The sequence below is a fragment of the Rhinatrema bivittatum genome, chromosome 9, assembly GCF_901001135.1.
Source record: "Rhinatrema bivittatum chromosome 9, aRhiBiv1.1, whole genome shotgun sequence".
NCBI classification, from domain to species: Eukaryota; Metazoa; Chordata; class Amphibia; order Gymnophiona; family Rhinatrematidae; genus Rhinatrema; species Rhinatrema bivittatum.
This window is the reverse complement of record NC_042623.1, coordinates 250,314,137-250,339,155: the sequence shown is the minus strand read 5'-3', so window position 1 is coordinate 250,339,155 and position 25,019 is coordinate 250,314,137. Positions and strand designations below refer to the sequence as shown.

Genomic DNA, 25,019 nt, shown 5'->3' with positions numbered 1-25,019 from the left:
TCAGCCCCGCCAGTTGGACACCTCCTGGTCTCTCAACTTGCTGGATATCAGAGCGGCTACCCCACTTTGTACCAAGGTTCAGGGTACAGTCCCCCGGACGCTACAAAGCACAGAGGGGGGTGGGGGAGTTTTAATTTCACTATTCTTTCTTTCAACAGAAAGTAGTTACTCTCCCCCTATCCTGGATCTCAGAAATATCAACTTTCTTCAGAAGGTGCAGGTAAAATGGTATCTCTCGTCACCATGTTTCCATACCGCAGTAAGTAGGTTCCTCTCACGTGACTGTCTGCAATGGGAAATTCTTTCCCACGTATTCATCACTTCTGCCAACAGGGTCAGTGAGTTCCGCACCTTGTTACATACTCACCCGACCCTCCATTCCTCCATGACCGAGTGGTTTTACATACTCAACCACATATCGTTCTTAAGGTAGAGGCAGCATCTCACCTTACTCAGAATATACTCTGCCCACTTTTTCCCAACACCTCTCACCAGAGCGAGAGGGTTTTCCACTCCTTGGACTGTAAAAGTGCACTTGCATTCTATCCAGACCGCACTACACTCCATAGGACTTACACCTAACTCTTTCCTCCTGTGGAAAAAGTCAAGCTGCGAGTTCCAGTGGGCAAACAGACCTATTCCTCCTAATTGACGGTCTGTATCTCTTTTTCCTACTAACAAGCAGGCATTTCACTACAACACCGTGTGTAACCACACTCTGTTAGGGCCGTACCAGCCTCAAAATCTCACCTTCGGCCAGTGCCGCTTGTACATATTTGTAAAGTTGAGACCTGGAGCTCTCTCCATCTCTCCACAGCCCATTATTGCTTACATAAGACTGGCTGGCATGCTTCCATGTTTGGCCAGTCCTTCTACTTATTTATTTATTTATTTATAATTTTTATATACCGACATTCTTACATTAAAATGCAAATCATACCGGTTTACATAAAACAGAAAAAGCAGGAAAAAATATTTCCATAGTCAAATACAGAGAACATTTACTTCTCTTCTGTTTGGTTTAACTACCCAACATCCTTCCACCAACCCGTTAAGGGTTTCAGGATGCCCTCCTTACCAAATTCCACCCCCGACGTTGCGCCTTTTGCACGTCTTGGGTGCATTGGGTACACTCTCGGGCATCCTCAGCTCAGTACTCACCCATATATGAGGACTACCATCCTGCTTGTCCTGTGAGAAAGCAAGTGTTGCTTACCTGTAACAGGTGTTCTCACAGGACAGCAGGTTGTTAGTCCTGACTAAACCCTCCGCCACCCTGCGGAGCCGGGTCTACATACGGTTTATTATTTTAGTTTCGCTTGCGCTTTTTGCTATAAGACGAGACTGAGGGAAGACACCTGTGGTTCACAGGGATAATTGCAGGCAGAGCATGCTCAGTGCACTCAGTGTGCCATCGTCAGTCAAAGCTTTATAGAAAATTTGACAGAAAAGTTTTCCGTGGCGGGGCTCCGTCCACTGACGTCACCCATATGTGAGGACTAACATCCTGCTGTCCTGTGAGAACACCTGTTACAGGTAAGCAACACTTGCTAATTTTGAGGGCAAGCTGAGGATTCTGTCATTCATTGCAACAGAAAACAGTAATAGTAAGAATTATTCTATTACCGAGGCAGCTAGTTATATGTAATCTGTCATTTGCTTGTATGTTCAGGCAATGTACTCTTTTCCTTCTACCTGCTCATTTTATTTTGACCTGATGGAAGGAGTGTATCTCCCGAAAGCAGGTCAAGAAATGCATTAAATAAGTCCAACTAAAAATGTATCACCTTAGGGCTAGATTTTAAAAAGAACGCGCGCGCGTCCATGTGCGTGCAATTTTATAACATGCACACGCGCATGTTATAAAATCCCAGTTGGCACGCGCAAGGAGGGGTAGAATTTCACTAATTCGCGCATCAGCGCATCATTGGGCTTCCCCAGTTCCCTCCCAGTCTGCTCCAATTAAAGAGCAGACTGGGAGGGAACTCCCTACCCCCAACCCTAACCTCCCTTCCCCTCTCCTACCCACCCCTATCCCTATCCTAGGTCACCCCCCATTTTTTTTCAACTTACATTTTGCTCCTGCAAAGTTGCTGTAGCAAGTGCATGCACCAGCACAGCAGCAAATGGCCGCTGTACTGGGCGCTTCTATCCCTACCCCCTGGGCTGCCCCTCTGCCAAGGTCCGGCTCTCGTGTGCATAACAGGGGTGTCACGCGCGTGGCTGGGCCCCTTTTAAAATGTGCTCGGCGCGTAACCTCTGTGTTTTATGTGTGCGGGCCATTAAATATCAGGCCGATATTGTACTTTTTATTTACCTTTTATTTCTGCAATTCAATTGTGGATTTATTTGTTTGTTTGTTTGTTTTGATATACTGATATTCAACACATGTTATCACATCAATTTACATGGAACTTATGTTGATTACATGTAACAGGGTGAGTTAACTGGGATAACATAGCAAGGGGAGAGTAATTTAACATATAATTATTTTTTGAGGATCATTTCTCTTATAAACATTTATGTACATAGAACTTAACTCTTTAGTAAAATACAGTTTCAGTGGAACATGGCTTGATACAGTAGGATATGTCTGAGTCTAAATGCTTAACATGTTGGGTTAAAAACAGTTTCAGTAGAACAAAGCTGTATGTGGGTAAAGGGACTTTGGGGATTTAAACGTTTCAGAGGTAGTATTTGGTATGTAGATAGGTGGTATGGTGGTTGTGTGCCGGGGTTGATGGGGTAATCCTTAGGAAGGGAGGATGAGGTGGGTGGGGGGTGGAGTGGGTAGGTGAAAGGGGGGTCTCCTGTGCGAGTAGAAGGAAGTTGTCCTCAGTAGAAGGCTGGTTGTCCTCAGGATAATGTTAAGGCTTTTTGGAAGATCCATGTTTTTAGCTTCTTTTTGAAAGTTTGTGATCTTGGTTCGAGTCTTAGGTCTATGGGTAGGCTATTCCATAGGGGAAGACTGGCCAGAGAGAATGCACATTCTCTGGTTGAATTGAGGTGAGCTTGTTTTGGAAGGGGGGCTGTGAGAAGACCCATGTTTGTGGATCGAAGGTTCCTCTGTGGGATTTGGAATTATAGTGCAGCATTCATCCATTCCATTTTATTATTGTATAGAGTTTTGTGGATGAGGGATAACGTTTTGTATTCTATAGGGGATCGGCAGCCAGTGTAACTCCTTGAGAATTGGGGTGATGAGATCGGTTCTTTTGCTGCTGGTGAGTGATCTTGCTGCTGCGTTCTGAAGGAGTTGGAGCGGTCTTATGGTGGAAGCTGGTAGGCCTAAAGGATTGCATTGCAATAGTCCAGTTTGGAGAATAGGAGAGCTTGTTGTGCCATTCTGTAGTCTTGGGGGTGTAGTAGAAGTTTGATCTTTTTTAGGACTTGGAGTTTGTAGAATCCTTCTTTTATTATGGTGTTTATGTGTTTTTTGAGATTTAGTTCGCTGTCAAGCGTGGTTCCTAGATCTTTTGCGGTGAGAACAATTTCGTTTTTAATTGTGAATGTAGTGAGTTGTGGGTCAGGTACAGGTGTGGTTTTGTTGCATATGAAGAATATTTCGGTTTTGTTATGGTTGAGGGTAAGGGCCATTTGTGTTAGTAGCTGTTGAATTGCTTTGAGGTAGGTCTCCCAGTTTTTTAGGGTGTTTGCAAAGGTTTTTGTAATGGGGAGCAGAATTTGGATGTCATCGGCGTATATGTAGTAGGATAGACCAGGTTCGGTTAGGAGTTTGCACAGAGGTAAGAAATAGATGTTGAAGAGTGTGGATGATAATGATGATCCTTAAAGGACACCGTGTGGGAGGGGTATTTGTTTAGATTCTGTGTTATTATCTTTTATTTTGTATGACCTGTTTGATAGGTATGATGAGAACCAGCAGATTGTGGTGTCACATAATCCAATTTCTGTTATGTTATGGTTGATGGTATTGAAGGCTGCGGATATATCGAGTAATATGAGCAGGTATTTTTGGCCATTATCTAGGATTGTGTCTGAGAGTGAGATTAGAAGTGTTTCTGTGCTGAGGGAGTTTCTGAATCCGTGTTGTGCTGGGCAAAATATGTTGTGGTTTTCTAGGTGTACCGTGAGTTGTTGATTAACAACTTTTTCTAGCGTTTTGGCTAGGAAAGGTAGATTGGAAATAGGTCTGAAGTTGGTGAGATCAGAGCCGTCGAGTTGGGTTTTTTTGAGCATAGGTTTGATAACAGCACATTTAAGTTTGTCTGGGAAGACGCCCTCGTCTAGTAAGAGATTGATTATGTCAGCGATGGGCCTGGCAATGAGATTGGAGACTTGTTTTAGTATTTTTATTGGGAGGGCATCGATGGGGTGTGATGCAGGGTTCATTTTTTTGATGATGGTTTCAATCTCTGTAGAGGCTATGTTCTCGAAATGTGACCATCTGGCGTCAGGTTTACTTGGAGGGTTTACTGCCTCTTTGTTTGTGGTTGGGCTTTTTGTGGTTAGGTTAAGGATTTTGTCACGGAAGAAGTTAGCAAATTTTTTGCATGTGATCACGTGATTGTTTGGAGGGAGTGAGGTTTTGCTGGGTTGTGTGAGGTCTTTGATGTATGTGAATAGTGCTCTGGGGTTAAATTGGTAGTTGTGTATCTTTTTTGCGTAGAAGTCTCTTCTGGCTTTGTCGATATCTGTTTTGTAGATGTGGAGAATGGTTTTGTATTTATCTTTGAGATGGTCTGTTGGGTTCCTTCTCCATTTTTTTTCTGCTGATCTTAGGGTGTTTTTGAGGCTTTGGAGTTCTGGGGTGTACCATGGGGCTTTAGATTTGGTGGTTGGTTTAATTACTTTTCGGATAATTGGGCATTTGTTTTTGGCTATTTCTGAGGTGATGGTGATCCAGGAGTTAACGGCGGAGTTGGTGTTGGTTTAGTTTAAGGTTTTTAAGGTGTCTGGTAGTATTTTAACTCATCGCTGGAGCAGGGTTTGTGGAATTCGATGAGTTTGTTTTCGTTGTGTCGTTCAAGATGAGTAGAGTTCAGATGTAGTTTGGTTTCATTGAGTTTGTGGTCAGACCATGGGAGGTCCGTGGCTGAGGGTGGGTCGTTGTGTTTAACTTTGTCGTTAATGAATATGAGGTCTAGAGTGTGGCCTGATCTTTGGGTAGGGGTTTTCACTATTTGCTTGAAGCCGATCGCTGCCATGGTGTCTAGTAGGAGTTGGCAGGTGGTGGGTAGGGTGATTTAATCAACGTGTAGGTTGAAATCTCCAAGAATGATGGCAGGGGTGTCCATGTTGATGTTGTTTATTATGGTTTCGATTAGAGATGACAGGTTGTGTTCTAGGAGTCCTGGTGGGGCGTAGAGTAGTATTATTTGTAGAGAGCAATTTCGAGTGGGGGTGGTAGGTTAATCTTTTGGAATCTGAAATTGTATTTTTTTTGGGCCATAAATAGGAGACCACTTCCTTTCTTTTTTTGGTCTGGGCAGTGAGTAGATGTCATATAGTGCTTTGGATAGTTGGTTTATCAGGGCAATGTCCAATTCCTTTAGCCAGGATTCTGTTATGCTGCAGATTTCTGGGCGGCTGTCGATTAGCATATCATGGAGGATTGGCAGTTTTTTTGCTACTGATTGAGCATTGAGAAGGATTAGAGTTAGGACTGTAAGGGCTGTTATGTGAGTGTTGGGGATGATGGGTATTGTGTGGAGTCTTTGAGGTCTGTCTGTGATAGACGTTTCTTTTTTCTTATATCGGTTCCGATGGGTATGGGTATTTTATTGAGTAGTTCCATTTTATTGAGTAGTTCCATGTTGTGTGTCTAATTGGACGGCTGCTGGGTAGGGGCAGGGAGGAAAGATGAGGGCAGGGGAAGAGAGGGACTCAGGTAATTAGGATTCTGGAGTGGGAATTGGTAGAGAGGGAGGGTGGGAACAGAGAGGAAGTAGGAATTTTCTGGAAAGTTAGTCGGGGCAGCACAAAGGGGCACACTAAGGGGCATGCCCCTTTGTCGCGCTCCTTCGGCACGCAACGCCACAGTCCGGCGTTGGCTTTACAGGACTTTCTTCCCCCTGACTGACGTCGGGGCTGTGGGAGTGGCCTGTTGCTCGGGGAGAATCGGCGCGGCGATGCCCCCCGGGTTACCTGCGATGGAGTCGGGGAAGGTCTCCAGGGAGAAGCGGTGGGTCGGCGGTCGCTGCTGCTCCTCTTCTTCGGGTGAGTCCGGCGAGAGAGGGGTGAGCTCCATGTGGAGCTTGCTAAAGATGGCTCCGGCATCGGCTTTACAGGCTTTTCCACCCCCCCTGGCTGTTGTCGGAGCTGTGGGAGTGGTCTGTTGCTCGGGGGGAGTCGGTGCGGCGATGCTCCCGGTTACATCCGATGGAGTCGGGGGGGGGGGGGGGTGTCTCCAGGGAGAAGCGGTGGGTCGGCAGTCGCTGCTGCTCCTCTTCTTCGGGTGAGTCTGGCGAGAGGGGGGTGAGCTCTGTGTGGAACTTGCTAAAGATGGCTCCGGCATCGGCTTTCCAGGCCTTTCCAAGCTGTGGAAGTCGTCTGTTGCTCGGGGGAAGTCAGCGCGGCGATGCTTCCGGTAAACTCCGATGGAGTCGGGGGGGGGGGGGATCTCCAGGGAGAAGCGGTGGGTCGGCGGTCGCTGTTGCTCCTCCTCTTCGGGTGAGTCCGGCGAGAGGGGGGTGAGCTCCGTGTGGTGCTTGCTAAAGATGGCTCCAGCGTCGGCTTTACAGGCCTTTCTGCCCCCTGGCTGACGGGGCTGTGGGAGTGGCCTGTTGCTCGGGGGGGGAGTTGGCGCGGCAATGCTCCCGCCAACTCCCCCCGAGCTTATTAATCACTATCCATATAAAATATCGCCCAGAGCAATGTACAAAAATTCAAAACATAAAATATTAAATCAATAAAATTTAAATAAAAGCATACAATAACATTCCCAGCATAGACCTACCACCTTTTACTATGCAGGTCAAGAACTACTTATTGGATTAATACGGCAACTAGGGATGTGCAGAGGGATGCCATACGTTGCATTCGGGATTCGGATTCGTCGGGGGACAGATACGTTGCATTCAGCCGTATAGCGCCCCGATACGTTAATACGTCGATTTCTATTCGTTCCCCCGCTAAAATTAAATTAACTACAACCCCCCACCCTCCTGACCTCCCCAAGACTTACCAAAACTCCCTGGTGGTCCAGCGGCGGGTCCGGGAGCCATCCCCTGCACTCACACCCTCGGTTCCCCGTTTCAAAATGGCACCAATAGCCTTTGACCTACTATGTCACAGGGGCTATTGGTACCATTGGTCAGCCCCTGTCACATGGCCATCGGCGCCATCTTGTGCTCCTACCATGTGACAGGGGCTGACCAATGGCACCAGTAGCCCCTGTGACATAGTATGGGCAAAGGCTATCGGCGCCATTTTGATTACTGGCAACCGACGGTCCGAGTGCAGGAGGTCGCTCCCAGACCCCTGCTGGACCACCAGGGACTTTTGGCAAGTCTTGGGGGACCCTCCTGACCCCCACAAGACTTGCCAAAAGTCCAGCGGGGGTCCGGGAGCGACCTCCTGCACTCCAGCCGTCGGATGCCAGTACTCAAAATGGCGCCAAACGCCTTTGCCCATACTATGCCACAGGGGCTAATGGCACAAATAGCCCCTGTGACATAGTAGGTCAAAGGCTATCGGCGCCATTTTGAAACCGGCAGCCGAGGGTGTGAGTGCAGGAGATGGCTCCCAGACCCCCCGCTGGACCACCAGGGAGTTTTGGTAAGTCTTGGGGTTGGGGGGGTCAGGAGGGGGGGGTTGTTTAAATTGGTTTCTTTAGGCGGCCGAATAATTCGGCGAAGATTGGTGTATTCGTGGGGAATCACGATACGTTTCGCTTCCCCCACGAATACAACGAATATGGCCACATCCGTTGCGGATTGCCAATACGTAGGGACCGAATGCACACCCCTAACGGCAACCACACTACTTTGTCCAAGAATTATTTTAAAAAATCCATTCCTCACAAAACCGGTCTTTCCCTGGTCCCGTGGCAGAAATTGCTGCCCTCCCTTAGCCTTTTCCTGAGTTTGTACACCCGGGCTAGCTCTTCACCCTTTACTCGATTCCTCCTGAATTTTCTTCCTCTTGCTGCCTTCCATTTTCTTCTCCTTCAGGGACCTTCCTTATTTCTTCACCTGGAATTTTGAAACCCCCTCTATTTCTACAGGTGATTTTTTGGGGGGCAAACCTTCAGGGCCGAGCCTGCCCCCCTCCCCCCACCAAATCTGTGAATCAGACCCTTCCTGTAATCTGCCCCTGCTGGGCATTCATTGTAATAATGCACAATAATAACCAAACAATAATTCAGCAGTTGTGGAGCTGCTTTCACCTCTTTTTAGCTCATTAGGATTCACTGAGTCACAGCTATAATTGGTTTGACTGTGGCATGCACTTTATATGCATCTGATTACCTTTGCATAACTTTTAACATCTAGGTGCCACGACATAGAATAATATTTTTATGGCATTTGTTGACACCTGTTGAAAACTCTTTTGCAGTGTTAACACAGTGGTGTTTTCAGTTGCTTCAGCACTGCTATGCTTTACTTTATATTATTGCTTTCTGCCCTGTGACAGAGATCTCAGTTTGGGGCTGTGTGGGTGGGTTGGGGATAAAGCCTACAGCTTCTGGGTAGTACCTTGGTGAAGATGTGCCTGTGCAAGAGGGGGAAATACTGGTGCAAAAATGTTAGGAAATGAATGCTGGTGGGGCAGACCCAGGTACAGCTGAATCTCTGTTGGTCGCATGGATCATTTCTCTTTTGCTTGTTTTGATCTGTAGGGTATACGCGATGTATAGCTCAGTAAAGGGATCCTGCTCCGAGCCCATCAGCTTCACCACTCACAGCTGTGCACCGGAATGCCCCTTCCCACCCAAACTCTCCCACAGATCCAAGAGCTCTCTCACTTTACAATGGAAGGTAAGTTTGGTGCATGGGACAGCAGGGACTTGAAATGAGAGGAGGTTACATCTACTCATATGCTGAAACAGTTTTGCTAATGGGGTTAATTGCCAATCTATTTAGTGTCACAGGTTAGCAAGTGTCCTGAGCTGTGTGAATGATGGTTTAGAGAGACTCTGCCTGTGGACTTTTTCCCATGCTGTAGAAAAAGATATTTGAGTCAGGTGGGGTCGGGGGTCCAGGCGATATCCGGGCCCCCTTCATGGAGATTTGCTCCTCTGTGTAATATTTTACATTTTTTCTGAATTTTGCTCCAGCGCAAAAAAAAGTGCTCATTGAGTAAATCTGAAGTGTTTTCTTTCTGCAGCTCCCGCAGAGCATTGTTCTATCCCCATTTAAATGTTTTGTTTTCTACAAAAGCTTCCAGACACCGCACCATATGCCTGAGAAGTAGACCTGCATCATATTTTACATTGTTCTGCATGGCCATATTAAGGTGCCCCTCTGCTCCATTGTCCCCTCAGTATCTCTTTTTCCTCCCCATTGCTCTCATAAGAAAAGGCAGAGAGACAATTGGGAAGCACAAAACCTCTTATATAATTTAAATCCGTGGCATAGCCAGAACTGATTTTTGAGTGGGCACAAGGTTAACATGAGTGGGCAGTAGGCATGCAGGTCTGAGACCTACTAGTTGTTTTCTTATTGATAAATAATGCCATATTCTGCACCCTACAATGGCTTTCTAAGTAGTTTGCAACAGCGATTCTGCATCATGCATAAAACTTTAAAATATTTTACCTCAATTATTTCAAGTTCTTACCATCATTAAAAATACTTTATTAATCTGTATTAATTTATTTTATATTTATTGCAGTTTATAAAAGCACAGGTATATCATGTAAAAAGCAAAGAAAACAATCAGATCCAATCGTAATAAAACAAAAATTAATGTATTCTTTCATGAATCCTCTCTGCAGAAAGTCAGAAGTCTTCATAACTATAATAAAATATCATTAATCATCAGAATAGGTGCAGAGCAAAGCTAAGACAATTCACATTACAACTAACATGAAAAAGAAATATTCAAATTCTGGTGCCACCTCAGCAAAAAATATCACTCCAGTGCTATTTTGTGAAGTAACACAAACTCCTGCAAAGAAAGAGACATCTAGAACCTTGCCATACCATACAGTAAGAGCACTGATTCTCAGGACTCAAATAACAGCAACCTTATGGAAAAGCAAACACTACATCAGGCCCTAGAACATTAATACATCACCTACTGGAATAACAGAACAAGCTGGACTCCTACAGAGAAACTACACACTAGCAGAAGTACCGCATTTCAGTCACACACAGGCGAAACAGAGACCGATCTTTACCTAATACAGAAATAAGAGGCTACAAATTAGAAACAGAAACATGCAGACAAAACCAAAATAGCCTGAGAAACTAGAATCTGAACAGTGGAAAACTGAAGAAAGAGCAAAATACAAAAATATAAGAAATGCACATTCCCAAAGATGGCATATTCAGATTGCTAAAATCTCAAAATTATTTTTTTTTTACCTTTGTTGTCTGAACTTTGTATTTGTCTGTTCAGTTGGTCCTGTTTTCTTTTTCCCATTTTTCCCTTGTTGCTCATTTCCTAATTCCTTTTCAGTGTCTCTCTTCTACTGTCTTCTTCCTTTCCTCCCTCACCCACACACACACAGGCTTTCTCTCACAGACTCCCTCACATACACACACACACACGCTTTCTCTCACAGACTCCCTCACATACACACACACACGATTCTCTCACAGACTCCTTCACACACACATACACGAGCTTTTTATATACTGACATTCAATCTCAATTGAGATATCACACTGGTTTACATTCAGGTACTGTAGGTATTTCTCTATCCCCAGAGGGCTTACAATCTAAGTTTTTGTACCTGAGGCAATGTAGGGTAAAGTGACTTACCCAAGGTCACAAGGAGCAACAGCAGGACTTGAACACTGGTCTCCTGGTTCACAGTCCACTGCTCTAACCACTAGGCTATTTCTCCTCCCTCTTCGTCCCTCCTCTTTCTCTCAAAGACTCCCTCACACACATGTGCTCTCAGTCTCTCATGCCCCCTCGCTCCAGGCTCTCATTCTTATACACACACAGACCTACACCCAGGCTCCCGTTCTTATGCACACATAGACCCATACCCAGGCTCCCGTTCTTATGCACACAGACCCATACCCAGGTTTATTTATTTATTTATTTATTTATTTATTTATTTATTTATTTATGGTTTTTATATACCGGAGCTCCTGTATACAATACATATCGCTCCGGTTCACAGAGAACAGTAATAATTACTGCCGGGTGGCAGTTTACATGGAACAGTTTACAAGGAACAGTTTACAAGGAACAGTTAACATGGCCATTCTTATGCGCACACACAGGCCTACACTCAGAATCTCATCCTTATGTACATATAGACCCACACCCAGGCTCCCATTCTCACCCACACATACACACATTCAGCTCCCATTCTCACCCACACATACACACATTCAAGCTCCCATTCTCACCCACACACAAGCAGGGTCTTTTCATTAGGCACAAGCCACACAACCAAAGTCCTACTTCTGCTGCCGCAGGGATGGGATCCTGCAGCAGCCTTGCTGCTCCGGCCTTCCTCTTCACCGTCACAGGGATGGGATCCCACGATGGCATCGCTCTAACAGGCCTCTTCGGTTGGGTAGGCCCCTGCCCACCCAGGCCCATCCGTAACTACGCCACTGATTTAAATTGTTTAGCCTGCTCCTGCCAGTGGTTTACAAACAGAATATCTGATGCTTAAAACTGTTGTCCCTATGTTTTGTGGCACAATTTTCCCTGTAAAATCCTTGGGGGGGGAATTACCCTGGGTCAGCTCTTCTGAGCAGGAACAGAGAACCAGAATCATAATTAAAATTCCAAGTTGATGCTTCCCTTGTTTTTTTCTTTCTTTCTTTTAAATGGATAGGAACTTAAAGCCCAGGGAAATTATAAATTCCCAACAACTCCCAGATTTCATTGTGGAATGTTAATTGTATTGAAATCAGTCATCATCTGTACATATTCTTATTGGAAAGAGAGGCCCTTAGTAAAATTAAAAAGCAATACAAAAAATACTGAACTAGAGCCAAAAAAGACAACTATTAAATACAAAATTCTGTTAGGATTTTGCTCTATAGTGCTGATAGTCTGTTCTTCACCTTTCACTGCAGAGGAGTTTTGGTTTTTGTATGTATTTCTGAAGCCTCATTTACATTATTTCAGGCTCCTGTCGACAACGGCTCAAAAATCACTAGCTACCTTTTAGAGTGGGATGAGGTAAGTCTTTTATTTTCATGTATTTCCTTTCCTTTCCTAAACTTCTAAATATTTTGCTAAAAGCATTTCTAATAGGTTTAAGGTCTGGTACGCAAATAGCATTTTCATGCAACAATTTTTTAAAAATCTCATAATGTTGAGTCATTCTGTAGGGCATCATTGGTAGCATATTGTTAATTTACAGTTACATTTCTGATATACTTGGATGTCATTTACATTGAGGTTTCGTGCCTGAGGCATATTATTGTATAATAGTGTATGTGATATGAAACATACATTTAAGACACAAGATAGATGGAACAAAATAGTCAGTCTAGCTGCAGGCCCTTAGAAATTAATTTTGTTCATAAGAGCATATTGAGACAGACCAAAACTCCATCAAGTCCAGCATCCTGTCTCTAACAGTGGCCAGTCTAAGTCACAAGTTCATGGTAGGATCCCAAAAAAATAGGTCCAGTCATAACCAAGATAAACAGTGGATTTCCCAAGTCTACATAGCTAATAGTGGTTTATGGACTTTTCCCACAGGAGTTTGTGCAATATTTTTTAAACCCAGCTACGCTAACATCTTTCACCACATCCTCTGGCAACAAATTCCAGAGTTTAATTGTACGCTGAGTGAAAAAATACTTTGTCCGATTTGTTTTAAAAATGCTACCCGTTAACTTCATGGAGTGTCCCCTACTCCTAGTACTGTTGGACTCTGATGCTGGTATAGATAGTGGGACCTTGGTTATTTGATTAGTTGGTGGGAGGAGGTTTCCATGAATTACCTTGTTTTCCTGTTTCAGTTCATTTCCAGATCAGCTCTGAATTTCTTTGTGCTGTGGGAGAGGCAGATCCCAAATAATTTTTCAGACTGTATGAAAGATTTGAGGAGGTAGAAAAGCAGTTCAGTTTGTTATAAAGTAAGAAGCGGCCACCCAGTTTTCAGATTTGTCATCTGCTAAACTCATTTGACAGTCAGTAGATTGAAGATTAAAAGTCATAAACACTGCAGAGAGGATATGGCAAAAGAGTCAAAAGCTGAAGATGAATGTCGATGGAATGTTTTGAGAGCATAATCGTTAAAATGAGCATAGTTTTTCATGTGAAGAAGTCTCTTTTTGAAAGGCAGCTTTTATTGATGGCCTTTTATTAAGAAAAATATTTTTTAGTAAATAACCAAAGCTCTTGTACAAACCCTTTCTTTAGCTGCGTATCAGCCCATTTATGCCAGAAATGAACAAAATGCCTGATCAGGTTTGCTTTTTCCCCCTGGGTTTAAAAAAGATTGCACAAACTCCTGGGGGGAAAGTCCATTATGCATTTGGTGGTGATACATGATTAAGAAATTGTTGGAGTAAGGCTTATTGTCTGGGCTTTATTAAAGTATCATAGCGACAAGACTGCCGTCAGCAAAGTGGTGGGGTTGACTCAAATGCCGCAGCACCTATCAGTTCACTGAACTTACCACTAGATTCATCAGTATGCTATAATGTTTGCATGGATAACGCCCGCGATAAGAAAAAGGGGCATGGCTATGATAATTTTAGAATTACCACACTGCATGCTATTTTAGCAAGTCGCATAGGTAGGAGAGAGAGACTCTTTATAAGGCCTTTATAGTAGTCAACTATTTATATCACTATAGGAGGGCAAGCTAATAACTCGAGGTGAGGTTTTGGTGGTGGTGTAGGGTTTGGGGGCCAGTTTTACATGCAGAGTGAGATGTATGAACAGCACAGTAGACCTCAGTGAAGATTTGAAGTAATTTGGAGTAAAGAAAGTCATACTAAGATGAGATTATGTCAATTTTCTCTCGCCCTGGCTTGATAGTACCCTGGTAGAGAGTCCATCAAACTAGGGCAAGAGAACCTTGTAGAAATCTTATCTAAGTGTGACTTTCCTTACTCCAAATGACCTCAAATCTTCACTGAGGTCTACTGTGCTGTTCATACATCTCACTCTGCATGTAAAATTGGCCCCAAAATCCTATACCACCACCAAACCCTCACCTCGAGTTACTAGCTGGCCGTCCTATATCAGTGTAAATAGTTGACTACTATGTGTGCCACTCCAAAGGCTCCACTCCACTCTCCCCTCTCTCCAAAAATGCCCGAAACAGAATTTGCAGTAGTTATCGCAAATTGCGTTTTGGGCATATCGCATAGCTTAACGTCAGGAAAAAAGGTGTAGTTATTTCCAGCATTAAAAGCTTGCGATAGTGTGTGTTACGCTATCGCACTGTGTGATAATGCCCCTCATTTTCATTGATCCCGCCCAAACCCCTCCCCAATCCTGCCCCTTTGAATAAATTTAAAAAATTTGCATTCATGCTGTGTGTTGTGATAAATACGCATGCATTATGGCGTTAGTGCCATAACGCATTTTGATGAATGACCCTGTAAGTTAGCATTGGATCTGCTATTTCCTCATGCTCTTTGGTATGAACATGATCTAACCATACCCATCACAAAGAACAGGATGAACCTGTCTTGCTTTTGTCCTACTTCCATGCATGACAACGTAGTCCTGTCAGAGCTACATCCTCATGCTAATGGTCGGTTAAAACCAGGACTCGCTCAGCTTGTCTCTTTTGACATGGAGCTTTTCGATTATCCTGCATAAAAAGACTGTTTTTCCTTTGGTGAAAGTTACTCTTTAAAAACCACAGGTCATCAGGAATGTGCCCGTGTGATTATTTTTCAATAAATTTGCTCTTTATGTGCACCACTTCCCCATGGCCATTTTTTTTTTAACTAGATAACCACATATTAAGCTTTTCACACTCCACAAACTGGGTTCTCCATGAGTGAGACTCTGTGTTTCCTAAGTCCCCTGTATTCTACAGCATTCTGCAATGGCTTAAATTCAACTAGTCTGAGAACTTGAGGTTAATTCTGCCAGAATTAATGTCAGATGGATCCAGGTCAGAGGACTTTAACCAATGAACAGCATGGATGAGCACGCATATGCATTTAAACAATCCTGAGATATACTGTGTACTGATAAAAATTTGTGTAAACAAAATGCACAAGTCAACTCACTTCCTAAGCATTTATGTGAGTTTTGAAAAGCAGGTAATTTTGTGTGCCCTCAGCAAAGAGAAAGGAAGAGAGAGACTCTGTATGAGGGAGATCTGTAGAACTCCAGGAGCGCTACTGTTTCCTGATCCTATTGTGTTGCCATCAACGCCTATCAAGGACAAAATGCCAGGCATGCATGTGGTCAAGATGACTTTCTACCCCCTTGCTTCAGAGTTCCCTAAAAGTAAAACGAGCACTTGGGGCTGATTGGCGGCGCTGAAGGAAGACTGCAGCAGAGTTGGTGAAAGGAAACCAAAGAAGAGAAAAACCAGATGAAAGGCACACACTTTGGGCTTGGTTTTCAAAAGCATTTATACACAGAAGGCACGGTTATATATTCGTAAATTGGCTATGAGAAGAGTGCCCCAGGGGGTTTACATGTGGAAGCCATTTTTCACATATATTTACACATTTCCAAAGGTGAAGGTGGGATGGGGAAACCATCTAGGTTATTTCACACATAACCTTTTTGAGTTTTGAAAGCACATGAATAAACGTGTACCTACCTATGTATACCTGTTCCCAAGCAGACAGAAATAAGCGTGTGTGGCTGCCGCACCGAGTTTCATTTCCACCTGTTAATTTTCAAAGCAGACTTGCACACATTAAGTCTGCTTTGAAAATGTGGGCAGAATCTGCACTTTCTACATGCAGACCTCAGCCCTACATGGGCTGTTATAAAATTACCCTCATTTTGTCTCTCAGGAGACCACCCCAACTGATGTTTCTTATCGCTCAACAAGAAAACACAATTCTGGAGCTGATTCTCAGAAATTTCCAGTGTGCTCGTTCAGAGAGACTGCACGAGAATGGCGGCACGGGAGAGTATTTGGCAAAGAATTGTGTCTGACGTCAGCCCCTGGATCTTCAAATGTTACTATCAGGACACTTCATCATCCTCTGCTTAACCTAAATTTAAGCTCTCTGGGACAAGGCTCTTAAAAATAGTGCCTTATATTCAAAGCACTGGTTTGGAACTTGTGAGCAATAATGCCAGTCATCAAGACTTCAGCCCTGACTACTGTCCACTCGCATATTTTTTGTAAGCATTCAGTTACCTTGAAAAAAGTTACAAATAAAAATGCCAAATGTAAACCTAAAACTTTCATTTACCCCCCTCTTTCTCGGAGTGGTAAAAAGGGTAGGGAAATGCTAACTTTAACATCTTGCATTAGAAATAAGTGTCAGGAAAGAAGAATTATTGGGCAATGTGATAGATAAGGGAAGAGTACTCTGTAATCACATGACACATCTTGCCTATTGCCATTTACACTGATTCAGCTGTATAGTTTACGAATATCGTTCTTAGAGGTGGCTCCATAGACTTCAGTTTTGAAGGATGTTTGCTGCTTAACAAAAGCTTTCATTTTATTTAACTCAGTTTTTTAAAAAATCTGAATTAATAAGCCAAGATTAACGTAACAATAGTCTTGACAGGCATCTCGTCACATAACAACCTTATTGAGGAGCCTACCAAAGAGAATAAGGAAAAGCTTTTGGCACCTGTATACCCACTGGGCTAGTCCTACTGCTTGGCAAACAGTATTCCCACTGGCCAGCACATCGGGAAGTCCCAAGCCCCCATGTCTAAACAGCTAATGTCTATTTTATACGTGTGTGTGTGTGTGTGCTGAATCACCAACAGAGTTGGAAAGGTGAGAACAAGTGTGTAGTACAAATGGAATTCAGGGCATGTGCTGGCATTCAAATACAAATTTTTTTCCATTTCTTTTGGAAATTTGAATGAGCGTGACTGAAATATTCTTGAAAAGTCAGTTGTTCCATCTTGTGCAGCTAAGGAATCATATTTTTAACATGGTTCTCTGGCAAGCAGTTTATATTTTTTTAAACTAGTACCAGAGCATTCGCACCTGGCTAGATTCTAGGCCTGCTTTTTAATAACTGAATAGATGGTATAAACAGTGGTTCTCAACCCAGTCCTTGGGACACACCCAGCCAGTAAGGTTTTTTTAGGCTAGCCACAATTAATATGCAAGAGAGAGAGATCTGCATACACTGTCTCCATTGCATGCATATCTATCTCATGCCTGTTCATTGTGGATATCCTGAAAACTCGACTGGCTGGGTATGGCCTGATGACTGGTTAAAGAATCAGTGATCTAAACCAAGCATGACGAAAAGTGTAGCATGGGGATGTACCAACCATTTTATTAGAGCTCATATGGGTGAAGCAAATTACTTGCTCTTTAAAAAAAAAAAAAAAAAAAAAAAAGATAAAACTCTTAATATTACATTTTCACCCATACTTAAATGGATTCTAATTGACATCGTCTCTTCAGATATTTTTTACTTGGTCTCAGCAATATTTGTTCATGTTAGCACATTGTAAAGACTAAGTTATGTTTCTCAATTCCTGCTAGCAACCAACAGGCCGATGTAATATCGCTGCGCAGAAAACGGACACTCATGATTGAGTGCCCACTCTCCTAATGCCCGCTGATACATCTCTCTGGGGCACCCAATGTAATATTTAAATGGGCTGCTGTGGTAAAAAGCAAGCACTAGGGGTACCTCCTCTGCAGCGGGTGCCCAGGAGAGGTGGCTGTGCACAGCTACGGGTTAGGAACATGGTCGCTCTTTAATTGAGCATCCCTTTTCCTAACCTGGCTGCCGGCACACTTTTTTATTCATTTTTTACATTTTTTATTTTTTTTAGGATTCTCATTTTTTGGTTCCTCTGACTTAATATTAGCACGAGGAACTACAGAAAAGCAGTATTTTCTGCTTTTCTGTAAACGTTTTGAGCTCCTCGCGAATGAATGCCTACTCCGTTGTCTCTGTCCACATGTCGGGTGATGGTGCGGTGTTTTAGTTTTTCTTCTGCTATGTTTCTGAAATTATATGATGGTGAAGTGTGATGAGACTTACTTGGGTAAAAAATGCCATATATGGAAAATCTGTATTACCATTTCATTAATCAGGTTGAAGGAAATCCATTTACAAAAATTGCCTCTCTCCTAGGGGAAAAGAAACAGTGGTTTCAGAGAATGTTATTTTGGGAGCCAAAGGCACTGCAAGTTGACCAAGCTCTGTCCAGCACTGGGTTACACTTTTAGATTAGCAGCTCGCAATGACATAGGCACTAGGTAAGCAGTATCTTTTTGCTAAAATATTAAGACTTCAAATGCAATTTTTAAGTTGCTCTGTACGGCATGATTTGCCTCCTCTTGTCTTACTGTCTTTACCACTCTGGTAGTATTTGTGGGCTGTGAAATGCACCTTTTCTCCCCATCACTTGCTCGTGACTGTGCTACTCTCTTACCTCAAACATAAGAATGCTTGTTAGAAGTCAAATACATTTTATCAATGACCATTTCTATTAGGTTGTTTAATTAGTTGCATAAGCTTTGCTCTAATCCTCAACACAACATATGCTGTAATCCCTTAACATGAGGAGAGAAATGTATTGGCACTGACTTCTCAAAAGACAGAGGTCTGATGGAGAGAGGCATGTACATGAAGGTAAAATAGTAAAGTCGGGAGCGAAAATAGGTGGAACGGCAGATTTCCAATATAATAAAATATGGTGAAGCATGCGACAAACTAAATTATGATCTTAGTCAAAAAATCATAAAGATCTATGGAATCAATTTATCTTTACTTAGCTTTCCAGTGTCAAATAATTTGCATAGCCACTCAATAAAGAGCTTAACTCACAGAAAAGGAATTTTTGTATTTTATACAAACAGTACGAAAAGCAGAATTAGATAACGTGCAGCAGCTTCCAGGTGCATTGACTTCCTTCTCTGCACTTCATTCCCAAAGATTGGACAAATAGTAGTAGAGAGATTAACTTGTATTTTGATTTCAGGAATCTAGAAATAGCTTTACTGAGTCACTGAAACATAAAACACTAAATTTTCTGAGGGTTTTCGGTGGCAGAGCTTTGACTAGACCTGTTTTGGCTCTCAGAAACCATGGCTCTCTTGCGTACTGTATCTCTCTGTTCCTTTTGTGTCACTGTGTAGTGGGTACAGCCAGGAAGTCGTGTGCTACACCTCAGGTAATATCCCTCCAACGCCTTCAGCACCAAGACTTGTTCGAGCTGGGATCACATGGATAACACTACAGTGGAGCAGGCCAGAAGTTTGCACACCTGAAGAAATGATTTCATACACCCTGGATATTCAGGAGGAGAATGTAAGTACTAGGATAAGATTATATTACCAAGAAAGCATTCTGTTATAGATGTTTAACCTCTTTTTGCATATGCTACCACATGTCCAGTTATATATGTACATGCATTTTTCTGGTATGAATATCTGCAATTACTGTGCCTGTGTAGGAGATGAAATCCTGTTCCTTATGCAACTTTTAGTATTTTAGAAGGGATGAGGGGAGAATGAGGTTCTAGAGTCGTTAAAGCAGACAAATTACCGGAGGCATGCTGTCGCTACTCTCTGCTGGGGCCCGTTAGGAAGCAAAGACCCTGACAACTTGGTTCCCTTTTTATCAGGACGATCTCATTTAGTCCAGGATTCCCCCAAAACAAAATACACACAGTGAAGTAAAACCAGAACTTGCTCAGCCTGTCCTGTGGGGGGGAAGGATTTCTGACATGTTCCAGAGTGTTTCCAGGGAAAGAGTGAAGAAAATACCTGATGCACAAAAATCAAGATCTTACCTGCTGCCTAGACTGTATCATCTTTAAAACATGTTCCCTGTACTGAAGGAAACAATGATTCCTACCTTGTGCCTTTTTCATGTCTATGGTTGAAATTCTGTCTCTTTGAAGTGCATTAATATATACAGTAACTCTGAAATGCCTGGCTGTAAGGTAGGAGGAAACATTTTGTAGGGGGGCCCTCTGACTCACCCGCCGCAGTTCCTGCTATTCTTTTATAGATTGTTAGTAAGAGAGAGGCCTGATTCCTGCCGCTTTAACTCACCATTTTGAAACTGCTCTAAATGACCCCAGACTCTACTGGACAATCAACATTGAACCTAAGCACCCATTTACGATTAAGAAAGAATCATTGCTTTATGATTGTGCTAAAAGGTAGGTTTAAACACTTGGTCTATATTTAACAGGGCAGTGAGCAGGAGAGTCACCCAGGTAATTTTACCAGGATACTCGATGGGGCGTGCCTGGGTAACTTTTTTTTAGCCAGATAGCACTGAATATTGGCACTGACCGTCTAACTTAAGTGCCACCCTCAGAACACCAACACTTTTTTTTTTTGGATAAGTTTTGTCCCAGCCAAAATTTAACGGGTTAAAAGGGGTAAATATTCAAATCTTAGCTTTTCCTAGCGTGTTGCCAGATGGACTCAGGACCAATGGGTTATGTGCTCCCCTGCTAGCAGATGGCGCCGGAGTCAGGTGTGCAAGCTGACGTCACCCTAGATATACCCCTGCAGTGACCTCAGCCCTTCAGCATCTCTCCGTCTCCTAGCAGATGTGGATTGTGCCTTCCCTATCGGGAACACAGTACCCGTTAGAGGAGGAAATTTTACCTTTAAACTGGAGAAAGATCGAGCCCCGCTGTCCCACGGTAATACCTATTGGTCCCTCCCCCAGTCGAGAATTCCTGAGGCAATTTTCGAGATCCCTCAGAGGTGTGCTTTGGTCTGGTAGCCGGTTTCCGGCGTGGACTTTGCTGCTGAAGCAGCTGAAAGGCAGCGGGTGCAGGAAGCCGAGCGCGGAGGAGGTTCACCAGAAAGTACACCTCTCCGAGGCAACCAAGGTTCCCTCCTCAGTAACTAAATTCATCACTGGGTCCTGGATTAGTGTTCTCTCCCTGCCGAGGGTACGATGGGAATACCCTCCGAATCGGAACACTCATCTCTGCTGGAGGGCCTCTCTTATTCCAGATTTCTGGACAAGTTGGGTACAGTGCTCTGAGTCAATGTTCAAAAGGACAAGGTGCCTCGAGTGAAAGTATTTGGTCATCTTCAAATTCTAGAGACCCCATCTGAACCAGCAGCCATTCCAATTCATGATATTCTGCAAGAGTTTGAAACAAGAATGTGGGAGAACCCGATTTCCAATACCCCACTAGCAAGGAAACTAGACCTAAAGTACAGAGTACAAAAATCTAAGGAATACTGAGTGGTACAACTACCTCATCAATCAGTAGTAATAGAGTCTGCTCTTAAAAAAGCAAACAGAACAAGAATATTTTCTAACACCCCACCTGAGAAAGATCCCAGGTTACTGGACAATTTTGGTAAGAAACTATTCCAGATCTCCATACTCAATTCACAAATTTCTGCTCACCATTTCTACATGGTTCAGTACTTATATGATTGTATGCAAAAGCTGAAGCCTTTTCTTCAAGTAGGCGAACACTACCTTGGTGTATCCAAAGCCATTTTTAGATGCAGAAGAGTGTATATGCCATCTTATTCGGTCCATTTTGAAGTGTTTGACACGACCTGCTCTTCATCAGCCTCAATAGGAGGATGTTGAATGGCTTGGTTATGGGTCAGCAGCTTGTGAGACAATGTCCATGATAGGCTAGCAAATGTCCCCTACCTGGGAGACCACCATTTTGGAGATAAACTCAGAGAAACAGTTGCTCAAATCAAAGAGCAACATGTGACAGTCCAGTCCCTCTCAACCAACAGTCTATATCAAACCGTCTGTACTACGCTTTTAAAAGACTATACTTTGAGACACCCCTTCCAGGAGTTTCAAGAGTACTGAATCTCATCTCTGCTTCCACAACAGCAACAATTTCTGGCCTGAAGTCAACAGTGAGAATGCCATTAATCTAAAGTGACACAACAGGCCCAACCTAAGCCAGGGCCAAGTTTTGACCATCCTACAAACCCAACAACTATCCTCCCTGATAGGAGGGAGGACCCAGCCCTACCTGGAAGAATGGTGCAAGATTACCAAAGACCACTAGGTACTCAAAATTGTAAACTCTAGATACCACTTACATTTATCCCGAATCCCATGTTTTCTCATTGCTCAGCCTTCAATCTGGATCCATTTTATGCAACGCAACTCCACCTGAAAATAGTCACTTCTCAATCAATAAGCAATAGAACCTATTCCACCCCAGCAGCATAGCCAAGAGTTCTACCTCCCCAAGAAAACCAGGAGATTGAGACTCATCCTGGATTTATAAAGCCTTAATAAAGAATCTGCTCCAGAAGAAATTCAAAACTGACTCCCTTCACACAATCCTTCCCTTCATCCAGAAGAGGGGGTATGTCCTGGATCTAAAAGACGCTTATGCTCATATCCCCATCCATCCCTCCCACTGGCTTTACCTTCAGTTTGTGTTGGACTCCTCTCATTTACCAGTACTGAGTACTCCCCTTTGGACTACCAGCAGCACTGAGGGTTTTCACCAAATGCCTTGTTATCGTAGCATTCAGGTCTTCACATGCCTAGATGACTGGCTAGTGACAGTGGCTTTGTAGGAGGTGATTCTCGTCTCCCTGCAGGTCAATTCAACTCCTACGGTTTCCTGGTGAGCTTCAAAAAATTGATCTTAGTTCCCACCCAGAGAATAAAATTCATTAGAAGCATGGATAGATTCCCTAAGGGAAAAAGCCTTCCTTTATCAGGCATAGAGAACACACTCGGAACACTTATATATTGACTGCTGAATGCAGATCAGTCAACAGCTCACAGGACCTCTATTTGTCTTTTCTGTGTGTCTTGACAAGTTTGTAAGCTGTACAGTGCTGCATATGGCTTGTAGTCCAATATAAATCAATTACTATTATAATCTCTGACTTTCTAGTAAGTTATATTCAAGATGAACTGATGTGGAAACTTTAAAATATTCTCAGCTCATTAAGTAATATTTGTACTAAATGTGATCATCCAGACTCCATACCCTCCAAAAACTTTTTTCTTGCAGTATGTACCGTCTTGAATAAAGTAGTGCAGTTACAATATTGGTTCACTTGGATATCCTAGAAATAAAGGTCATCAAAAAAGTTGAAGGTGATACCGTTCTACTGGAGTAACGGAATAAATGTATAATTAACTTTTTCCATGCTGTATTTCCTTCATCAGGTTATCATAAAACAGAAAGTTGACTTGATGAAGGAGGCATGACCCTCGAAAGTTAATTACAGACGTTTTCATTTAGTTCAATAAAAGGATGTTACCTTCTGCTTCTTTTGTTGACCTTTATTTCTTGTAATATGCTAAAGATAAAAACATAAGAAGTTGCCATACTGGATCAGACTGAGAGTTCATCAAGCCTAGCATCCTGTTTCCAACAGTGGCCAATCCAGGTTACAAGTACCTGGCAAGTACCCAAACATTAAATAGATGCCATGCTACTGATGCCAGTAACAGCAGAGACTATTCCCTAAGTCAGCTTCATTAAAAGCAGTTTATGGACTTCTCCAGGAACTTATCTAAGCCTTTTTTAAACCCAGCTACACCAACTTCCCTAACCACATCCTCCAGCAACAAGTGCAGAACTTAAATATTGGTACTTGAACCAATATGTATCAGAAAGCAAACATTTTCATCTTCCAGTTTATTTACCACACCAGGAGCCACCCACACCAAGGAGTTTTCTCATAGGCATGACCAGGGAGAAAAACTTCTTTTATGTGTCTGGCCAAAATTTTTATAATTAAATTGATCCCTTGTCAGTAAATTACTGTTTGAATAGAAAGCATGCATCTAAAGTAGCAGGTTGCAAATTCAGGGCAGGACATTGATTGCATTACTTCTTTGTGGCAATATAACTTGTTTGTTGTTTTTTAACCCTGCAGGATAGTGTTTTTCACCCGAAGTATACAGGGGAAAATCTAACCTGTACTGTGAAAAATCTCAAAAGAAGCACACAATATAAATTTAGGGTAAGTTCTTTTCCTGTTCCTGTCTTGAATTTTTAGCTGTAAAGAGCATCCCTGGGCTCTTATTTGGATCCCCTTTTGCTACCAAAAGAAAAAGCAAAAGTGCATCCCCCCACCCAACTCTATTCTGTATAGTAAATATGGGATTGGGTTGTTTTTTTTTTTTATCTTCTTAAAACACAAAGCTGGACAGTTTGGTCCTGTGGAATTATGCAGGATTGTATCCATAAGAGCTGATGGTTTCATCCATCACTCTCCATTTGGGTAAATTGTTAAAGATGCATGTGAGCCAGATACTGTTCTTCCTAGCCAGTAACTTGCAATTTACCATATGTCCAGCAGGTGGTGGCATTCTACTCGCTTTTAATCATCTCGAGCTTGTCCTCAACATATGAGATCAGCTATGCAAAATCTGACACTGTGAAAGCTGGGGTTAGAAATTTCTGCTCTGCACAAATGGGATTTTTTCAGGATCTGAACTTGATTGTCAGTGAAATACTACCTCTCAAATGCTTTATCAGCGACAAAACAATAAAACGGTGAATTTCTTGGTTTTAGAATACTCTGACACTCCTTCAAACTATGGGGCCCTGTGTGCTAAACTTGTTAATGAGGTATTTGATGGGCCTGGTAGCAAACAGTATTAATGACCTGCTAATAAGGCATTTGATAACACAGTAGTATGGACAGATCCGTTTTTTGGTGTTAATACAGCTCTGCATTACATTTTGTGTGTTAATGCTTTAATAGGTAATGAACTATTTAGCATGTCTTTGCATCTCATTACCTTACCATAGAATTTTGCCTTGCTGTTAGCTTTGGGCAGCAGTGAAATCATCAACCATTTTCAATACAAACCCGCCATCAT

At 42.9% G+C, this 25,019-nt stretch overlaps 1 protein-coding gene across 3 annotated transcripts in view; it reads left to right on the top strand.

The window, feature by feature from the left end:
- Positions 1 to 25,019, top strand: part of FNDC3B (fibronectin type III domain containing 3B) — a 679,078-nt gene that overhangs the window by 533,362 nt on the left and 120,697 nt on the right. For all 3 annotated transcript variants that reach the window (XM_029615068.1, XM_029615066.1, XM_029615067.1), the window contains exons 10-14: positions 8,804 to 8,942; positions 12,229 to 12,282; positions 18,333 to 18,457; positions 19,340 to 19,511; positions 24,068 to 24,154. In XM_029615068.1, the coding sequence (XP_029470928.1) occupies positions 8,804 to 8,942; positions 12,229 to 12,282; positions 18,333 to 18,457; positions 19,340 to 19,511; positions 24,068 to 24,154 (577 nt within the window). The remainder of the gene's footprint in view (positions 1 to 8,803; positions 8,943 to 12,228; positions 12,283 to 18,332; positions 18,458 to 19,339; positions 19,512 to 24,067; positions 24,155 to 25,019) is intronic.